General features: G+C 37.8%; 1 protein-coding gene and 1 long non-coding RNA gene across 2 annotated transcripts in view; one reads left to right on the plus strand and one right to left on the minus strand.

Annotated features, from left to right (window-relative positions):
- The window catches only part of LOC137052093 (hepatocyte growth factor activator), a 51135-nt gene extending 30092 nt beyond the window's left edge, over positions 1-21043 (plus strand). The window contains exons 11-16 of the mRNA XM_067428865.1: positions 1044-1284; positions 3754-3893; positions 5800-5940; positions 14589-14731; positions 20311-20549; positions 20786-21043. Coding sequence (XP_067284966.1) covers positions 1044-1284; positions 3754-3893; positions 5800-5940; positions 14589-14731; positions 20311-20549; positions 20786-20858 — 977 coding nt within the window. The 3' untranslated portion in view covers positions 20859-21043. The remainder of the gene's footprint in view (positions 1-1043; positions 1285-3753; positions 3894-5799; positions 5941-14588; positions 14732-20310; positions 20550-20785) is intronic.
- LOC137052358 (uncharacterized) lies at positions 1154-21706 on the minus strand. Its single transcript, XR_010899936.1, has 3 exons — positions 21502-21706; positions 14609-14724; positions 1154-1276 (listed from the first exon to the last, which is right to left on the minus strand). It is a non-coding gene; the product is annotated as an uncharacterized lncRNA (long non-coding RNA).
- Between the last annotated feature and the right edge of the window lie 773 nt (positions 21707-22479).

A 22479-nucleotide genomic window follows, 5' to 3' on the forward strand; every position in this document is an offset into this window, starting at 1 on the left:
GAAATTTTAGCTTTTTTCACAGAATTAAAAATTACATTTTACAATACATTACAATACACTCTAAAAATGCTGGGTTAAAAACAACCCAAGTTGGGTTGAAAATGCACCGACCCAACAATTGGGTTGTTTTAACCCAATGGTTGAGTTGTTCTTACCCAGCAATTGGGTTGTCTTAAGCAACATTTAACCCAACCACTGGGTTAAAACAACTCAACCACTGGGTTAAAACAACTCAACCATTGGGTTAAAACAACTCAATTGTTGGGTCTGTGCATTTTCAACCCAACTTGGGTTGTTTTTAACCCAGCATTTTTTAGAGTGTAGAAAATTCTCTTTTTCTTCGTTATGGTCACCAGCTGATGGAAAAACAGACAAAAGCTGAAATACTAACACAAATCTTTGTTTGATGACGCAGTGAATGAGTGTGGAATCATACTTGTTGTCATACCGATGGCTCTAATAATGCTTATGGGGAAATAATGTTTAGGGATGAGTTAATGCATTCATGTTTTTTTACAGGGTTCATGAACTGCATTGTTTTATTGTTTTATGATGTTTCCTGGGGTGCAATAATACTGTTAGAACGCTTGTTAATGTTATATCAAAAATTATCATAATTTATAAATAAAAAGCATTTTTTAAAACGCTTTCAAGAGGCTGTGAGACTTTAGTGTAAACGCCCACTGCTGTGACGGCTAACGATTTTCCATTTCAAATAGTGTTACGCTCTCTTTAATGTGTTATTAATATTACATTCTCATGGTTAGAGGTGCACTATGTAGTATTTTTGCAGTAAAATCCAAAAACCACTTGCCAAGTGTTATATATTTTGTTCAGTTGAGTACTTACAATATCCCAAATGTTTCCAACTATTTGTAAATTGTGAGAAAATTGCTATTTTAACCAAGGAGCCAGGACGTCTAAGCGTCTGAGGGAGTCATCTGTAATTTAGATTTCTTGATGACTGAATGAATATTCAATATACTTCAGTCTGGTGTGTTTGGACTATTTTTATTGAATATTCTCTATGTTCCTTCTGTCAGCCTCCCGCAGAGGTCCTGTTATAGCGGGTGCACTACGGCTGTCCAGCACCCCTACCAGGACACCGGTTTGTGGGAAGAAGCACAAGAAACGGAACAATCGAGGTCGTATCCTGGGTGGGACGTCCGCATTGCCTGGCACTCACCCCTGGATGGCAGCGTTGTATATCAGAGATGAGTTCTGTGCCGGAACGCTGGTTTCCTCCTGCTGGGTCATATCCGCAGCTCACTGCTTCCTGCGCAAGTATGTGTGTGTCTGTTTATATACATTTGCATCTTTATGTAGTTATAACTTAATGTGACCCGTCACGGAAACCAGTGGCACAAGTTGGCTGCACTGCTTTAGAGCAAAATGAAAAAGTTTTTTTGCAGAATCGGTTAGTTGAAAACACAAAGAAGCCTCTCCGTGTTTAAGATAGCAGTGTTGGTATATTTAAAAGCATACATTTTAAGGTTGAAATCGGCTTGTTTTTCTGAGATTCTAGCTTGCAGTAGGGGCGTGTCATTGTCTGTGTGTATTTGCATACTGGATAAGCCGGCTTTTGTTATTGCTCCAACCTCCAAGGGAAGCGTGGCTACTTACTTATGTGACAATGAAGGCGGCATAATAAGACTGAATAATATCCCTATTCTACAACTGAGCGAAGAAGAGGAAGAATGTGGAATGGACTGGTGTCAGACAAGTTGGACTGTATGATATCAGAGGCTATATCGATAGTAACATCTGATGGGGATAAAGACAGAGAAATCCGTAACTGTGACTGTATTTACATGAGGAGAAAAGAGGAATCTCTGCATGGGAAACAGTCCTGTAGCCAGAAACTTTCTCCAGACATTATGTACAACATACGGCTAGATCCTTTAGCTGCGGAAAAAGTTATTGGACATTATTGGGCTAAATCCACTTGAATTAGTTCGGACTGATTACTCAGTAGCTGCATTTACATTACAGATTTGCACAAAACCTTTGCGATATTTAGGCTGCTAAATGTCGATAAAAAACTATTGCGAAATGACGGTGTTTCCATTAACCACTGTTATGCGTCCAAAACGTTTTTTCCCTTCCAAAAACGTAGCGTATTTTGGTAAGTTTGTATATATCCCAGCACCACAATAGCCATTATTTTTAATGGAAGGATAGGCGTGTTATCCATGCATTAATTAAAATTAAAATAACTACATTTTTCAATTTGCATGGTGGTAACTCAAAGGAATTTTTTCTTTTTTTGTTATTTTTTCTTTGAATTTTGTTTGTTAGGAATATGAACTGAATTTAGAAATGTTTTTTAAAATTAAAAACTTTGCATTTAATAAACAAAATACATTTTTGAAATGAAGACAGTGTTTATTAGTGCATTCAAAATAATCCGTTCTCTGAATCAACAACATATATGAGTGTACATAAATAAAAGTCGACAGTCTATAGTTTATTATGTCTTGCACATATCTGTATGGCTAAAAATGTCTATTGTATTGTGAGTTATATCCGCTGCCATAAAGGACAATGTCCATCAGAATGCGCCAACGACTTCGTCGGCCATGGGTTAAAGAAAACGTAGCCTATAGCCTATTTAATTAGGCTTTGTTTAAATATTAGCCTATAATATTTTTTTATTTCATAAGTTGATTATTAAAGGTGCCCTAGAATGATTTGAAACAATATTTTAAATTGTTCTCTAATATCTAAATAGAGGGTATGTGGCTTATTTAAGGGCAAAAATTGTCCAGACACAGTTTATAGGTCCATTTACAACCCCAGAAATTGTCTCTAGGATGTAATGCTCTGTTTTTGCCTTATTTGGAAGGGTCATTAATATTAATGCAGAGTTTTTCTCTGATTGGCTGTTTCACTCCACTGCTGCTCATGACAGCTAACACATCCATACCATCCGTCATGACAATGATTTTACAATGATAGCTTCTCAACTTTGAATCACAAACTGGGTAGCGCGTAAAAATGTTGTTTGTACAGTAACGTTACAGTTTGACAGTAGAGTACTGATTTAAAAGTCGAGTTATTTAGCCAAACAAAGTAATGTAGAAGCCACTCAAAATAGTCAGTGTCATGTTTCCTACTCACCCACTGCAAAATAATCATATCTCAGTTTTCAAAAATGTATATTTATATAACAAATTGACTAGAAGTCTTTTCTAATGACTATCAGTGAATCGATCAAAGATTCGGATCGCCAATGTCACATGATTTCAGCGACATTGGCGACTCGAATCTTTGATCGATTCTCTGATTGAAGGCACATGGAGGAGAAGACAATGCTGAATAAAATCGTAGTTTTTGATATTTTTGGACCAAAATGTATTTTCGATGCTTCAAGAGACTCTAATCAACCAACTGATGTCACATATGGACTACTTTGATGATGTTTTTATTAGCTTTCTGGACATGGACAGTGAAGTGGGCATTGACTGCATTATGCTCTGGTACTAAAATATAAAATATCTTAAACTGTGTTCCGATGATGAACGAAGGTCTTACGGGTGTGGAACGACATTAGGGTGAGTCATTAATGACATCAATTTCATTTTTGGGTGAACTAACCCTTTAAAACTTTTTTAAATGTCTACATTCAAATGGCCACAACTTCAAAGCTTGGAGACTACACTTTCAGAATCCGAGAATAACTCAAAATGCCCCAGAACCAACTTGTGTCCCTACTTTCCGTGATTGGTCACTAATGCTAACTCTCTTTCTCAGTCCTTTGCCATCACAGATTCGGGTTGTTCTTGGCCAGCATTACTTTAACGACACTGGCCCGAACACCAGGACGTTTGGTGTTGAGCACTATATATCGTACCCTGATTATACTCTGTTCCAGCCGACCTTAAATGATATTGGTGAGTTTGGACTCCAAATACAAAACGTTAACATCATTGAAAATCCTGTGTGTGTGTGTCTGTGTCTGTACTTGTTTAACTCTTTCCCCGCCAACATTTAAAAAAAAAAGTTTGTCTATGTCCCCACAAACTGAAACCTAACATGTATGTGTGACATAGGCCTAAAGAAACCAACATTTATTTTCCGAGTGCAAAATAAAATAGCATTATATGAAGACCACTTATTTACAATTTAAAATTATTTACACAAATTACATGAATTATATACATGAATCATGAATTAAAGTCTAAATTTGCAAAACTATTATTAATATTATTACAATATAATACTTTTTAAACAAGAGTCAAAAATATTTAAAATGTCTCGGTTATGTATGGTAACCCGTTCCCTGAAGGACTGACCGACGAATTAGGATCACTTCTGGGAGCCCCTATCAGCTTCTTTTATAAAAAAAAATAAAAGTAAAACAGCTCAGTATAACATTTTTGCACAAATTGCAATATTAAATGCATTTGCAAAGCTCAGCCATTCAACCTTATTCCAAAGTTATGTAATAAATAAGTAAATACATTTTGGTCAGAATTTGCAACACTATTATTTAGTTATATTCTATGCATTGTAAAATGTGGCAGACAAAAGACAATTCAGTGACAAATCACACACACACACATACACACACACACACACACACTGGTCTATGTGGATTACAGGGACTCTCCAACCATAGGCGTAATGGTTTTTATACCGTACAACCCGTATTGGTCATCACGGGAAACATTCTGCATTTTTACTTTCTCAAAAAAACATAATTTAGTATGTTTTTAAAGCTACCTCAAAAACCCCATTAAAAATGTGTGTCTTCATAAACCACATAAACAGGCTCACACACACACACACACACACACACACACACACACACACACACACACACACACACACACACACACACGTTAATACAAACTGTATTTTCTATCTTCCTACTCTAACCCCACCCCAAACCTACCCATCAAACAACTTTTATAATTTTTTATTTTATTTGAAAAAGAAAACAAAAACATGGTTTGGTATGTTTTTTATCTTTACGCCTCATAAACCATGTTGATATTGTAATACCCATGTCATAAACATCTGTGTTCTCATAAACCACATATACCTGTACATGCGCAAGCATTGGGTTTTCATGTTTTATGTAAACACAGACATTCTTGAATATGTGGTTTTCCATAGACATAATGGTTTTTATACTGTACTATACAGAAAATGTATGCATTTTTAAAATAAAAAAAAACAGTTCAGTGTGAATTATCCACTGTTTTTCTCAAAAATGCATTTTGTCCACAATGTATAGGGCATTCCAACACACACAAAAACTCTTTTATGCTTTATAGTTACTCTTTAGTTTGTCTTATATTTACACTTTATCCCTTTGCTCTCATTAAGGCTGACTATAAAAAATATTTTTTTTTGCTTTTAGTAAACAAATCAAAATATACTTAAGTCAAAAAGACCATGCAAAAAAATAAAAGTTATTTTATAAAAAAGTTGAGATTTTTTACTTTGAATAACTTTTCAGAGGAAATTCAAATTTCCAAGGAAATGCGTGTAAAGCACATACAGATGCAGACGTGGGCTGGTGTGACACGCTCCGACACGCTGTTCACCACCACATGTGCTGTTTGAAAAGTGAGATTTCCCATTTTTTCAGATCTCACCATTTCCCATTCTCTCAATAGTATCTCCAAAAGCCATAAATAAAACTCATCTTTTGTATTTTACAAAATAAATAAATAAATAAAAATACGAAAGCCCTTTTTCAGTGCAAAACTTGCCACCGTGTTGCAATTTGAAAAGTAAGCATGTGTGTGTTGTGTTGTATTTTGTGTGTAACAAAAGCTGTTTTCATAGTATTACTGAAGCTGAAGAAGGTTGACGGACGATGTGCTCAGAAAACACCGTTCATCAGGCCAATCTGCCTGCCGGGGAATGACACAACGTTCCCGGATCACTTCTGCTGTAAGATCTCAGGCTGGGGTCACATGAGCGAGAGTAAGTGACCAACAACTGTTTAGATGTAAACAAATTAATTTTAGCATTGATTTTTATAAATGGGAATCAGGTTGTTGTTGTTGTTTTAAATATTATTATTTTCTATGATGATGATGATGATTATATGTAGATAAAAAAAAATAAGGCAGCTCACTGTGTTTTGGAACACACATGTATGGGGTATAACGGTACACAGAAATCTATGCTGTCATTTTCTTTGCACTTGAGTTCATGAACATGCATGACAATGCCAGATACACAAACCTTTTTAATTGTTTGTATAGTTTTACATTAACAAAACTGTGGTACAGGTGTATCATGGCCACATACAGAGTCATCCATCATACAATCTTCCATCAACTGATAGATCAAAGATCAAGTGAAGGGTAAGAGCAGCAAAATGCACAAGAATCAAGAAATATAAACAATCAAAGGAAATTCCAGAGAGGGGACTAAATATGTTAGTCATTAGACCTCTGGCGTATGTTTTTCTAAAGGTAAGAAAATAGTAATTTGATTGAACCACATATTAAAGGGTTGGTTCACGGCAAAAATGAAAATTAACTCACCATCAAGTCATTCTTCGTTCAGATGAACACAATTAGATTTATATTTAAAAAGTCCTGGCTAATCCAAGCCTTATAATGGCAGGGATTGTTTCTCTGTTTTTGAAGTCCATAAAAATGTATCTGTTTGTCAAATAACATGCTCCATGTGGCTCTGGGAGGTTAATAAAGGCCTTCTGAAGCAAATCATTACGTTTAAATATCCATATTTAAAACTTTTTTAATTAAAGTTGCCTTCCATGGAAAAGAGTTGAAAGTTCAAGATGCGTACAACTGATGAGCGTACCTGGTAGCGTACCTGGTGGTGGTAAGCCTTTAAAACTGCAGAGGCACTTTCAACACTTTTTCCATAAACTGAATGCAGAAGAGGATCGGCCAAAACGTTAGTTTTAAATATGGATATTTTTCTTGCACAAATGCATCAATTTACTTCTAAAGGCATTTATTAACCTCCCAGAGCCGTGTGGAGCAGTTATTTGACGGACAGATGTTTTTTTATGAACTTCAAAAACAGAGCAACAATCCCTGCTATTATAAAGCTTGGATTAGCCAGGACTTTTTTAATATAACTCAACTTTTATTTGTCTGAAAGAAGAATGTCATTTACACCTAGGATGACTTGAGGGTGAGTAAATCATAAGCTAATTTTCATGTTTGGGTGAACTATCCCTTTAATGTAGGGGACACAAGGGCTAGACCACAACAAGATTATACATTTTCTCACCAAATAGGTGCAGAGATGTAACACACATTGTAGATCATGAGGTGTAATTCAGCTTTACAGTTGAAAAGATAGATGCTCGGGCATAGTGCAATAGATGTACCAATGATCCACTGGACTATTTTATGTAGGGGAGCGCGGGGCACAACCTAATGCGGGGTTAGTTGTAACACGCATGGTTTAACACTTTTCACTAATGCCAGGATGACGAAACTTTGTGTATGTACTCAGCAGCGTAGCACCAAATTTTGGGCCCTAGGTACAAACCATCTTGCTGGGCCCTGTACCAAATACAATAGTGATACCAATGGGTGGGGTATTGCATTTTTAACATAAAAACACTTAAAATGTAAACAAAATAAGCCACACTCTGATTAATGTATATGTATAGAAAACTGGCTTCTAAGGTCCCCCTCCCCTGCTGCCTCGGGTCCTGGATACTTGTTACAATTTACCCCCCAGTCCGACACACCATATGTACTAGTTGCCATATCAACACTATATAGAGAAAAAAATGCGCCAAAAATCTTTAGAAGATATCACTGAACATTTATTTAACCATAGCAAAAGTACATTTCTTTCTTAAAGGTGGGGTAAGTGTCATTTCAAACCCGCTTTAGAAAAAGGACTCGGGCCGAGTGGAATAACAAACTTGTAGCCAATCAGCAGGTAAGGGGCGTGTCTACTAATGATGGTGAGAAGAGCGCTCGCTCTCGCTCTGTGCACGTCATTATTATTTAAAACACACGAGTGACACATGACGGACATTAGCCGAAAACTAGCCTAATATATGCTGCTTTTGCTTGCTCGTGTGTCTTGTTCGCTTGTTTGTTCATTTGCGATCGTATTGTGGCTCACTTCAGCGATGATAAAGACCCGTTCATTTACACACCGTATGGATCATCTAAATCTCCTCCCTGTGTGCTTCAAGCATCAGCTCACAAAATGTGTCCTACAAGTAAGATACTATACTCCTAATATTTGTTTGTTTCCTCTTTTCATGATCTATATAACCCTTATCCGGTCATAATTGTAATATGTTGTTAGCTGGACTGTCGTGCTTGTGTTCTATAGAGTTGTTAATGAGAACAGTTTGTGTTTTTGTGATCGCTATAACTCTAATCTGGTCATAATTGTAATATGTTGTTAGCTGGACTGTCGTGCTTGTGTTCTATCGAGTTGTTCATGAGAACGGTTTGTGTTTTTGTGATCGCTATAACTCTAATCTGGTCATAATTGTAATATGTTGTTAGCTGGACTGTCATGCTTGTGTACTATCGAGTTGTTCATGAGAACGGTTTGTGTTTTTGTGATCACTATAACTCTAATCTGCTCATAATTGTAATATGTTGTTAGCTGCACTATTGTGCTTGTGTTCTATCGAGTTGTTCATGAGAACGGTTTGTGTTTTTGTGATCGCTATAACTCTAATCTGGTCATAATTGTAATATGTTGTTAGCTGGACTGTCATGCTTGTGTACTATCGAGTTGTTCATGAGAACGGTTTGTGTTTTTGTGATCGCTATAACTCTAATCTGGTCATAATTGTAATATGTTGTTAGTTGGAAGGGGTGTGGTGGAAGGGGTGACTTTTTCATTGAATATTCGACCTGGATTAGTTACACAGATTCTGCTACAGTCGTTGCCTGTGTTACGTATGTGTGGGGCGTAGCTATCAAAATAGGGCCGAGACCCTTTTGGGAGTAGGGGCGTGTTTGTTTTGGTGATTTGAAATATCACCAATGGTTTCCAGATAGCACTTATGGGTCCTGCACACTGTGCGATTTTTCAAAATCCTTTCCTAATGTCCCTTGTCAGACTGTACGAACATGATCGGCATGTCACACTGTAAGATGTCAGTTGGCATTAATGTCAGTCTGCACGATAGTGAAGGCGCGCTAAAAACGGACGCACACAAGAAAACTCGTCCGGAGTTTTATATCATCAATGAATGACACGTTCGGTGACAGTTAGCTGCATTACACGCGGGACTGAAACGTTGGCTACAAAGAAATCTCTAGCTCTCGTTTTGGTCATAGTTTGTCTTGAAAAACGGAGATATTTGACAGTCATCATAGGAGAATTCACACTGCAAGATTGTGTGCCAAATCTTCTGACACTGCCAGAATTTCGTCTGAGGTAAAATTTGATCGCAGCGCTCATTAATCGGCTGCCGGTGAACATGTCAAACTAACGATCAAAGACGTCCGATTTTAGCCTATGATCTGAGGAATCTTTTAGGATTTGCTAAATTTGTCTCAGACGGCCAAATCGTGGTCAAAATCGCACAGTGTGCACCCGGCTTTACCCCACCTTTAAGTTTATTTTTCATCTCTGTTTTTTGTATTTATCTAAAATAAGACAAATCTGATATTATTTTAATCTTATAACTGTTTAGATCGTTCTTTAATGCTGATCTAACCAGCAGAAGAAATGAGCTGCGATTCAAACCCCAGTCACGCAGCAGATGGGGTGCATTGTAACATTAAAATGAGCCTATTAGAACTATGCTATTATGTTATATACGTTTATGAATTCTTTTGAGAAACCATGAGTCTATGTTCAGAAATTTTTCATTATTATTCTATTTTTAACTTTGCTGTATGTGTATTTAGCTATGTATTTTTTGTCAGATTAGAAAAAGTGTCTATTTTAAATGATAAAAAAAGCTATTATTTTATTTCAAAAAGTTGTACTTTATTGACAAAATATTTTAACTTGTTTTGGATATTTTTTTGATTATATCACGTAACTTTTTAAGCTGTCATTCGCTCGTGTTACAATGTGCCCCCCTCACATGTTACAATGTACCCATGACCGCCCAAAAGAGCAGCAGCACCAGGAATGATGACTATGGGGCACGTGGTCACATTTCACTTCCATTCTTTCGGAGTAAATCAAGAAAAAGGTATACACTGTATTAATGAAACAAAACCACGTCATTGTACTAGACGTGTGCAATAAATGTGGGAAAAAATAAATACTCTGACCTCCAAAACTGAATCTCTTTCCAGTAAGTCATTGGGTATTACATTCCCAAAACACGTGCATTACCGTTACAATATGAGACTGACTTACACTTGAAGCAAAATTGGGAAACATTAGTAAAAATCTTATGGAGTGAACCAGTGTCAAATAGGTCCTGTAAATGAACTTGAAGTTTTGCTCATGATTCGATGTTTAAGCGCCTCTAAAGAAGACTTAATGCAACTTTTCATCACTAAAATTTGTTCCAAAGTCTTTCTCCCAGTTCCAATCTCCATTTTCGATAGCAAATGTTCTGAATAGCAGGGTGTAGGTCAGGGTTGAACGATTTTAAAGATTAGACACATACTTCAAAATATCTTTACATGCCAGAAGAGAGATTGATACCATAAAAATTATTAAATTTTATGCACACTGTAAATAAATGGTAAGGCACACAATACATTTGGGAAGCATCTCGAAGATTCAATCCCCACCCATCGAGAATCTATTCCATTAAGAAACCAGTTTATTATATTTTTAATCTGAGATGACCAAATGTATAACTGGAAGTTAGGGAGTGAGACCCCACCTAGTTCTCTGGGTTTCAGTAAAATGGAGAATTTGAGTTCAGATGAATTTTAATATAGTGGAATTATTTTTTTTAAAGCAGACAGCATTCAAATAACTGGGCAAACTTTGAAACTAAAAATTTAATCTGAGAAGCATGTTCATCCTTTTTATGTTAATCTTGCCCAGAAACGAAATGGAAAGATTTGACCAGTTGGACAAGTCCTGACTAATTTTGGTAATTAATGGGGTGTAATTGCATCCCACACTTAGCATTGCATTTGTTGATGATGTAAGGCTTGGATGCAGCTGCCCGGCCATGGAAACTCATTCCATGAAGCTCTCTACGTACTGTTTATCTATGTACTGAGCTTATCAGAAGGCTACACAAAGTTTGGAGGTCTGTAGCTATTGCCTCTGCCTCAGAATGCGCAGACCCTGCTCTGTTATTTTATGTGGAGTAGATGTTGCTCCCAATTGCTTCCACTTTGTTATAATGCCACTAACACTAAACCGTGGAATATTTAGTAGTGAGGAAATTTCACAAATGGACTTATTGCACAGGTGGCAACCTATCACGGTACCACGCTTGAATTCACGGAGTTTTTCACATTTTTCACAAAAGTTTGTAGAAGCAGTCTGCATGTCTAGGTGCTTCAGTTTATACACATGTGACCATGGAAGCGATTGGAACACCTGAATTCAATTATTTGAATTTATTTGAATTATTTGAATTTAAGTTTGCATTATTTTCACTTATTTCTAAAGAATAAAAATTGTTTTACATGTTATTTATGTTATTTATTCTAACTATATTTTACTTATATTTTATGTATAATATGCCACTAATATGTATTATATTAAACTCATTAGTAATTCTTCTAACACTTCTACAATACATTTAAATTGACACCTGTCATGGTGTTTCTTATTTGCCATCTCTGATTTACAGTAGATGTGTTTATATGTGTACTTGTGTGTCTGTCTGTGTGTGCATGTAAAATAAGGTCTGTCACACTGCATTGTGAGATGTTAGTGTAAAAAAGGTATAACGATTGTTTGAGGTCAGCGTTATTCTTATTGCGCTGTTAAAGATTTTCTTGCTTTTTTTGTATTTTTGTCTTGAGAAGCTAAATGACTTAAGGGGGGGGGGGGGGGGTGAAATGCTGTTTCATGCATACTGAGCTTTTTACACTGTTAAAGACTTGGATTCCTATCCTAAACATAGACAAAGTTTCAAACACTAAGTTGGACGTTTGATGGAGTAGTTCTGTGTCAAAAATACTCCTTCCGGTTTCTCACAAGTTTCGGAGAGTTTTTTTCGAGTATGGGTCCGCTTGACGTCGACAGAGCAGAAGGTCCTTGTACGGGCCATACGGGCTCTTCTCCCGGAAGGGTGCGCGCACGTGACTAGACCGAGAGAGGAAACGCATGCCCATAAACACTGCTCTCAAGGTGCAGATCCACTCGTCCGAGCAAAACTTCTGTCGCGCCGCGCTTCTCTTTATTGCTATGGGTGACGTCAAACGACTTTAATGTGCCCGCACAGCATTCCGGGAAGGCAGCGCTGCATTTGAACTGATTTGAACGCAGAAATGACAAGAAGCATCACATCACACTTCAGTCATGTCGGAAAAGTGGATCTCCACGGTCACTGCTGTAACAGGACTTCACGAAATCAACAAGAAGTGTGTTTTTGATGGAGCGGTCCCAGCTAGAGCCCTGCGCGGGACTGTTTTCTTCATCCCACTCCCGCCCGCCGAATTTCTGACCATTACCGCCCGCTCCCGCAACGTATGTGTTACACTCCACCCCGCTCCCGCAATATGTATGTCCACTCACGCCCGCACCTGCAAAACTCTGAGAATTTATTCCCGCACAATAATAGAGATGCATTGATTTTGTGTCTTCTTCCGTCCCGCAGGGAAAAAAACACGTAGGCCGATTTTTATATTATTAAAGAGACTCATGGGGTTGTTTGTTTCGTTTCCCTGGCCTGCATGTAAAAAAAAAAAAAAAAAAAAAAAAGGCAACACACAATACATTCAAATATAATTTAGTTTTTATCAAAAACTTTGCACATAAAAATAGACTGCTTTGCAAAAATATAAAATATAATATAATATAAATATATATATATATATATATATATATATATATATATATATATATATACTAGGGCCGGGACTCGATTAAAAAAATTAATCTAATTAATTAGAGGCTTTGTAATTAATTAATCGAAATTAATCGCATTTTAATTGCATATAAATATTTGACCTGAGAACAATGAGAAGTAATTTTTCACATGTATTTTTAGTATACCATTGAATAATGACTGAATACATAAGCTTAATCAACAAAATATTGTTTATTTATTTCAGTCCAGCAGACCAGCGCAATGTTTGCCATTAAGTGTAGCAAAAGCATATTTGTGATATTTGAGGCTCGATGTGCTGCGTTCATACGCTAACTCCTTGTTGTATAGCTTGCTCACAACCATGCTCCTGTCGACGCTTTCATTCTTTCGATTTTTAAAACAAAATTTCCCATCCACGGGGCCAAGCAAAGCAGTCTCATCAGCTTCTTCGTTCCATAGCTTCGTTCATGTTCACATGGTTTGTTGTTGTCGTGACTCCGGAGCGCTAGTTGGTGTTCCAGTATAATTGGTCCGTCGAAACTCATTCATTGAAAAACCTTCCGCGGTGCAAAAATAAGTGTGGTAAAAAAAAAAATTTTTTTGCGTAATTAATTAACGCGTTAAAGTCACGTAATTAATTAATCTTAATTAACGCGTTAAAGTCCCGGCCCTAATATATACACACACACACATACATGTATAGTACACACGTATAGTATGATAAACTACATGAAACTTTGAACGGGGAGAACAGAGCAGGTGTGTCGCCTCAACCCAGACGTGCCGGATTTGTGCCCATTGTAGATGAGTATTTTTGCACATTTGTCGCAATGAACAAAGTCCAGCTCCTTTCCATCTTTATCACAAACAACTGAGAAACTTCTCCAAATGTCAGACTTTCCTTGCTTAGCTTTTGTGCTGTAAATACTTCGTTTGAAATTTTTTTCTACATCATCTATTAACATCTTCTCCATCACAGCGCTCTTCCTATCCCGCTGTGTTTTTTTAGCCCCCATTCCCACCCTCACAAAGCGTGCTTCTTCATTCAAATGCGCTAACGTTACTCCATTGTTTTTTTTATACACTAGTCTGACGTGCAAAACAGTTTTGCATGCTACTGCTAAGGTTTAGTCGCATGCAATAGTCCATAAACCAAATCATGTCATCATATACCACGAGTAAACAAACGCAAATGTTGACAGGCCACTAAATACAGTACATACCACAGAGACGGACGTCCTGCTGCTGCTGTTTCTCCTGTTCAATTTATTTCATCCTCCAGATCTGATTCTGGATCATATATGTATTAGTTGAATCTGATTGATAGCCATGGTTTATTTAGGGTAACGTTTTCTTTTCCACGCATGACGATGTCAGCTTTCAGAAGCTCTCGTGCTGTAGCTCCTCGCTCGTCATTCTTTAGCTCCGCCCACACGATACGCCTCCAGCCGCTCGTTTTTTTCCGGAAAGACTCGGTACAGCCTATCTTTCTTTTATAAATATAATAAAACTAAAGACTTTTCGGAGATATGAAGGATGCAATACTATTCTATAGGTACTCAAGATTGACATGAAATTGACTGAAACTGAGTGTTTCACCCCCCCTTTAAGACATTAAGTCTTATTTTATGAAACATTTATCAAAATGAAGAGTTTAATTTGTGAAAGTAACTGGTGTGTGTTTGTTTAGAGGCAAACTCGTATTCAGACCTGATTGAGGGAGTGGTGAAGATTATTCCGTTCGACAAGTGTTCGAGTCCAAAAGTGTATGGATCAGAGGTCCGGTCTGGGATGCTGTGTGCCGGGAGAGACTCCTGCGTAGATGCCTGCCAGGTAAGACGTCAAAACTCTAAGCACTGATAACGTATGATGCATCTTCCTCTTTTACTAAATATCTTTGTTTATTTTTTTTTCAGAAACCAAACCAAACCAAACAAACAAACCAAAAAAAAAAAACATTATTCGATTACAGATTTGAATTGTATATGCATGTTAATAATTACATTGATAAAGCAGGTCTAAATATTTAGCTTTTTATTTTAGACCTATATTCAATATTCTTTATAAATACTCTTAGTATTTCTTTACAATAATGTAGCTGTTGTGAAAATAAATGTAACATTTTGTAAATGTGTCAAATGGACTGTAGATTTAGCCTACTGTATCAAATTTTACTTTATTCAAATTGAAATACTTACTAACTTCGTCATTTTACTATTATTAGTCCTATCTGTTACTATTATTAAATGTTGTATATTTTAATATTTAAAAATAAATATTTTAAATGTTAAAAGAAAAGCTCTGATTGGGGTTTTAAATTACTGAAATCTTGCAACCACAACGCTCAAATGCTCTTCTTTTCCCTCCGACAATTTTAAAATTTAAATTTTTTAAACTACATTTTAGATTTGTCTTTTTTCGTCAACGATATTGCATGTTTATATAACGTTAGTCACAATGTAGGCTACGAAGTGACTGTGATGTACTCTCAAATACAAGCATGCAAAAACATCATACTTCAGTTCACAAAAAAAAAAAAATTATATATATATATATATATATATATATATATATATATATATATATATATATATATATACACACAAAATGAATAGCCTTGTCAAATGACTATAGTTTTAACTTATATGGTGGAAAAGGTGACGTTTGCTAGAAGGATCGCGTGAACGATCTGTAAGCAACGTATCTACGGTTGTATTTTGTAATACAAAATAATATTAACCTTTGTCATTAGACCATGGGGGTATTATTGTTGCTTTATTCCAAACAAATATATTGTTATCCACAAATAAACGTAAAGCGATTCACAAAAACTTATTTCACAAATCAATAGTATCTTCTTCTTCCTCTGGCTGGTCCCTTCAGGGGTCGCCACAGCGAATCATCTGCCTCCATCCAGTCCTATCCTTCATGTCCTCTTCACTACATCCATAAACCTCCTCTTTGGTCTTCCTCTTGACCTCCTGTCTGGCAGCTCTAACCTCAGCATCCTTTTACTGATATATTCACTCTCCCTCCTCTGAACATGTCCAAACCATCTCAACCTGGCCTCTCTAAAGCCCCGTTTCCACCGCAGGAACTTTACCCAGGAACCAGGAACTTTGGGTGGTACTTCGTGTGTTTAGACAGCAGGAACCAGGGTCTAAATGAAGTTCCGGGTAAATATTTCAAGCAGCATTTTATTTCAACGGGCATTTTTAAAAGTCTTGCGAGGTTCAGTCTCGTTCAGTAAATATCAGTCTTGCGCTCTGTCTGATGGCGCGCACCACGTTCGTCTCAGCCATCTCACGTGCAATGTCCGTAATAGCTGATAATAATATACATTGTCATTTTAAATCTAGCTTCACAAGCTTTCTGAATATGCTGCATGCTGCTGAATCTGCATATTAAGCTGGGTGCACACTGTGCGATTTTGGCCACGATTTGGCCGTCTGAGACAAATTTAGCAAATCCTAAAAGATTCCTCTGATCCTAGGCTAAAATTGACGTCTTTGATCGTTAGTTTGACATGTTCACCGGCAGCCGATTAATGAGCGCTGCGATCAAATTTTACCTCAGACGAAATTCTGGCAGTGTCAGAAGATTTGGCACACAATCCTTCAGTGTGAATTCTCTTACGACGACAGTCAAATATCTCCGTTTTTCAAGACAAACTATGACCAAAACGAGTGCTAGAGATTTCTTTGTAGCCAGCATTTCAGTCCCGCGTGTAATGCAGCTCACTGTCACTGAACGCGTCATTCATTGATGATATAAAACTCCGGGTGAGTTTTCTTGCGCGTGTCCGTTTTTAGCGCGCCTTCACTATCGTGCAGTCTGACATTAATGTCAACTGAGATCTTACAGTGAGACATGGCGATCATGTTCGTACAGTCTGACAAGGGACATTCGCAAAGGATTTTGAAAAATCGCACAGTGTGCAGGACCCATTAGTGCTCTTTTCTGTCGTTGTTAATTACCTCGTAAACCTATACATAACCAGCAAAAGCAGCACAGCTTGAATCTCTTCCATACTTGTTATTAATTTTTTTTCACCATGTAAACGACCTGACCGATTACTTTTAAGTGTGCGTCCTTACATGACGTGACAGCGCGCGCCACGCTCATGTTGACAAGAGAGGAAAGTTAATTTTTCGGAGGGGTAAACTTTTTATTTCGTAAGTTATGAAGATAATGTTGGAATAATGACACAGCGTATATTGCCCCAGGCAGTTTTTACTTTAACTGCGCCTGACAGAATTTTTTTTTTTCTGAGATGATTATTACACTTTACAACAAATAAATAGCTACAAATAATACTGTATTAGTCCTGGTGGCCATTAAGAGTTGCTATGGCTACAGTAAACACACTCCAGCTGCTGGAGAAAACAGCGTTGACATTTTTGATGCGGCAAACTGCATGTGACAAAATGTTTGCGATTGAAAGTCATCACATGTAAACACCAGATCGGTTTAGATAACGTCTCATGTAAATAGTCCATCTTTCAATCGGTACACACAAAAATGATTACTGCAGTAAGACATGTCCTTCACTGACTTGGAGGAACAGTCGCGCGCAGTCCTTTCACCGGACTAATTTGCCTAATCTTCTCGGAACTTTAGATCAGTTGCAGGTCTGGGGATTAGAAAAGTTCCTGTAAAAAAGTTCCTGGTACAAATTGTTCCGGGTAATTTTGGTGGAAACGGGGCTTAACTTTGTTTCCAAAACATCTCACATGTGCTGTCCCTCTGATGTACTCATTCCTGATCCTATCCATCCTCGTCACTCCCAAAGAGAACCTCAACATCTTCAGGTTTGGAGCAAACCTCCACCTGTCTAGACTTTCCTCTACCTGCTCTCACTACAGATCACAATGTCATCCGCAAACAGCATAGACCCCCATATTAGACTACTATTTACTAAATCACTACTTACTGCTTGCATGAATATAATTGTAATTGCCCTTTTCTTCAGTTTAAGACGCTGTCTGAAGCTTGCTTGAAATGGGCCGAACAAACGGAACAATTTTGAATTAAATTGTTGTGATATCCGATTATAATAAACATCAACCATGACTGTTGACATTTTTTGTCTGTGGGAAGGCTATGAAAAGTCCTCACGTCCCCTGCACAGCCTGGAACATGACATTTGTGTTCGTGAGAGCTGCCGTTTTCCCTATCCTCGAGTGTCTTGTTTACCTGCAGTCTCGATGATTCGGCTCCGTCACTTCCGCCTGACAATGAACATGTTTGGACATATGCAAATGTTGGGGGCGTACATATAAATGATCCCCAGCGATTAGGGGTGTCCATGGTTAACCGATTGACAGATTAACCGTTAAAAATTGCGTAACCGAGTGAAACATTTTGCTCGGTTAAGTGGCGTCAATGACGTGCTTTGAATTTAGTTGTAATATATGTTTGCACCCCTAGAGACCGCAAGAGCGCTGCCAGACATTTGTAATATCCACAAGAAGAAGTCATGACCAGCTTTCTAAGCGGGCAATGAGGCGGGCAAAGAAAGCGTGGGAGCACTTTAAAAATGAGAGTGACGGGGCAAAATGCAAGTATTGCAATGCAGTGCTTACCGCATTTTTCAGGCTATAAGTTGCTCCGGAGTAAGAGTCGCATCCGTCAAAATATGCGTCATGAAGAGGAAAATAACACGTCGCACTGGACTAAAAGTCGCATTAGGGCAGAAGCAGAGCGGGAGCCGCGCGCTGTGCATAAAGGAGCAGAAGAAAGAAAGTTTGAAGTGAGAAACTTGTGAATGACTAGAGAAAAGCAGACATTACTTTAACTGTAATGAAAACAAAAAAGCTAATCGCGGACTGAAAGCAAGATGGCCAGAGCTGAAGGGACGAGTCCACAGATGCTTGAACTCTCTGCCGGGAGAGGCTCAGCAGCCGCGCGAGTCAAAAGCTGTGTGAATCATTCTCGGCTGCATATTTTACTACATGCCCTAATCATGCAGGCGCCCTCACCTCGCGGCCACTCGCATTGCTCGTGAACTGGAGCGCATCTCATCCTAATTTAACGAAACTCAGTGTACGCCTCGCAGACATGAAATAGATCTTAAGAAACTTGAAATGTCTTTTAACAATTTAAAACGAAAAGAAATAGGCTACTCTCTGATTATGTAATCCATGGTGTGCATTTCTCTCTATAGGCACGTTCACTACGGAGATGGTGGTCGTCAAATTAATAAGCTAAAAATAGCCCTGACGCACACTATGGTTAACCGAGTATTAACCGCTAAGGGCCTCGGTTAACGGTTAATGAAAAACTTGAAAACGTGCAGCCCTACCAGCGATTGCGTCACCAGTGGTGTTATGTTGAGAATCACTTATTTTTCCGTGGTGTTTTTCATGCACAAGATTTACATAAGAAGTATGAGGCAATGGAGTTTGAGACTCACAGTATGTGATGTCCATGTACTGAACTCTTATTATTTCACTACGGCAAGGTTAATTAAATTTTTCATTCTAGGGCACCTTTAATTTTTGGGAGAACTAACCCTTTAATGAGCATGAAACAGCAATAAACAGCTGTATATTTTAATATACTAATGTTAACAATAACTAATGTAACAAATGCATAGCTCATTGTTAGTTAATGTTAGATAATGCAGTATCTAATAAGACCTTATTGTAAGGCCGGAGACACACTGCAAGCATGGCGTTTCTGCTGCGTGTCGGCCGCGGGGCGGCTGCGCGGCGTTTTCTCTGTCTTTGCACACCAGAAGCGTGTCTGACGCGGCACTGCTGCTGCTGGGAAGCCCTATACTTCATGTTAAATATAAATATATTGCCTATTGATACAGCAAAGACAACGTCAGCAGTAGCCTATTGACCATACATATATATGGTATTGACGGCAAAATAGGCTACAGAATATTTCGTTCTGTATTGACAGGTTTAATATTTCAAAATCGATAAATATGTTGTGTTTTATTATTACAAGTAGGCCTATATCTGCATTTATGTTAACCTACAGACTTTCAAACATGAAAATGTCATTTATTAATATGTATTCATGTCAAAATGGCATAAACATCTTTTCCTATGCTATTTTGCCTAGAAACGCTTCTGCACCTACGCGTGAAAAATAGGCGTCTCTTCTATTTGAAGCATGCACGCGTTTGCCGCGCGGCTGACGCAGGCAGTATGCAAGCGCTAACCGGTTAACATGGGAGCCGAAATAAAAACGGACACGCCACGCAGCCGAGACGCTCACGGCACACTTGCAGTGTGTCCCCGGCAGTAACATTTTCTGCTAATGGTTGACTGAGTGAAAAAATATTGAATGATTTTTGCTGCATTGGGTGACAAACCAATTTTGCATTGAAACAATTAAAAAGCATTGAAAAATTAGCCACATGTATCATTTTAATGTCTTTGATGTTTTTTGTTTAGGGAGACTCCGGCGGTCCTTTAGCGTGTGAGTGTGACGGTGTGAGTTTCCTTTACGGCATCATCAGTTGGGGGGACGGATGTGGACGATCAGGAAAACCAGGAGTTTATACCCTCGTGCCAAAATATATTAACTGGATAAACAGCGTCATCAAAAGATCCAAAAAAACAACATCAGCTAACAGAACAAAGATAAACATTTGCATCGGGAATCAATGGCCAAGACAACACATAAATCAACGGTGACTATTGTTAATGTATTTGTTGACTCTTTCCATTACAGTGTTCATGTTACTAAGTAATACTAAATGGTGTTTTATTAACAAAGTTCGAGAAGAACATGTTCAAATGATCTACCCGATCAATACGATTGGAGGCCTATATATATATATATATATATATATATATATATATATATATATATATATATATATATATATATAGCTGACTCAACTTAGTTCTTCGATGGTCTTTTCAGCAGCATCCCTCCGCCACCCCTGAATCCTCACTCTCTGCTGCTTTCTATCCCAGCCAGGGATAGCGGGAAATAGCCTACTCTTGGTTCGGGCCACATGCTCAGAGCTCTCGATCCCCTCAGACAGCACGACAATTACGAATACTCTTTTACTCTAATTGTTTGTAAGTGTGAACTCATGAATGAACTTGATTATAATGTGTTATTATTGCTATTGTATTTATATTAACATGCAATATTGTGACATGTACACACTGTATGTTTATGTATTATATTTTTTTTCTTCGCATATCAATAAATTTAAGTTGATGGCTGAGAAGTCAATGTGTCTTTTAATCTGCATGAAGTATTGAAAGTATTTTTAGACTGTGTTTGGGTGAATCTCACAGACTCTATCAAGAACATGTCCAGGTCATGACTCATGATAGATAATTAATAGGTAGATATCATCTGCAACTGTTATCGATAACTGCAATACATCTGCGTGTCCACCATAAAGTGAACATACAGATCCAGCTTCAATGCAAAAATATGCTGTTAATTCATAATACAGCAATTTATTCCAATCTATTATTTTAATATTGAGCACGTTCGTTTCCATACGGCCTTACAACCAGCACTTCTATATTATCTTTTTGAAAACACAATTTACGCATACATACTTTCTTAAAATAGCATTTTACTCTTTTAACTAAGAAAACATTAAACTAAATACTCACGGACATATATTTTCAAAGCCTTTGTAACATGAAACCTGAAACGGCATGGTATGGAAATACAGCGTCTGTTAAATTTCTTCCGACGCAACACCAACTACGGCAACTCAAGAAGCACAAAATTAATTAAAATGGCAATTTTCACTATGGCCACTAGCCACTAGGTGTCGCTATGGGATTGTTTAACTGAGGTCAGCACACTCCCCGTCTGGTATATTTTTTATACCACTGCCTCTTTGCAGAACAACACCACCTCCGAAACTGGTCTTAAATATTCTTTGGGTGTGCCTTGCTTGATAACTTTAACCTCCACTTTACGTACTCTAAAGGGTCTTGACTAGGGATGGCATTTACCACAACCCCTGTAGGCCATTCATTCCTCTTGAGTAATGCATCTTTTAGAAGAATAACATATCCGACCTGCAGATTTGGTTTGTCTACCTGCCCCTTTCTCCTTTGCTGAAGTGTTGTTAAATATTCTTGACGCCAACGCTTCCAAAAGGCATCAGCAAGGCTTTGAACTAGCCTCCACTGCTTGTTGTAGAGGTCTTTAAGATCATACTCTCCTCTTGGACAGAATGCTTCCATAACCTTTCTACTGTTAGAGGCGATCTTGTGTAGTCTGATGTTTGATTCTGCAAGTATTTCTTTTGTCTGTTTCAGCACTGTGATAGCCTCTTCACTGGATGGAAACAAGGCAAGTCCATCATCCACATAGAAATTCCACATCACAAATTGCTTTACCTCTGTGCCATATTTGTCCTCTCCCAGCAGAATAGCTCTTCGCCACCCATATGGCCACAGCAGGTGATGTGTGATGAACTATTCCCAAAAACATGCACTTTCATGAAGTACTCCACAATCTGTTTGTCTGGATCATTATCTTCAAACCATAGACATCTGAGGAAGTCTCTGTGGTCTTCATGGACAATGAAGCAATAGAACATGTGCTGTATATCTGCTGTGACTGCCACACGTTCC

The sequence above is a fragment of the Pseudorasbora parva genome, chromosome 1, assembly GCF_024679245.1.
Source record: "Pseudorasbora parva isolate DD20220531a chromosome 1, ASM2467924v1, whole genome shotgun sequence".
NCBI lineage: Eukaryota > Metazoa > Chordata > Actinopteri > Cypriniformes > Gobionidae > Pseudorasbora > Pseudorasbora parva.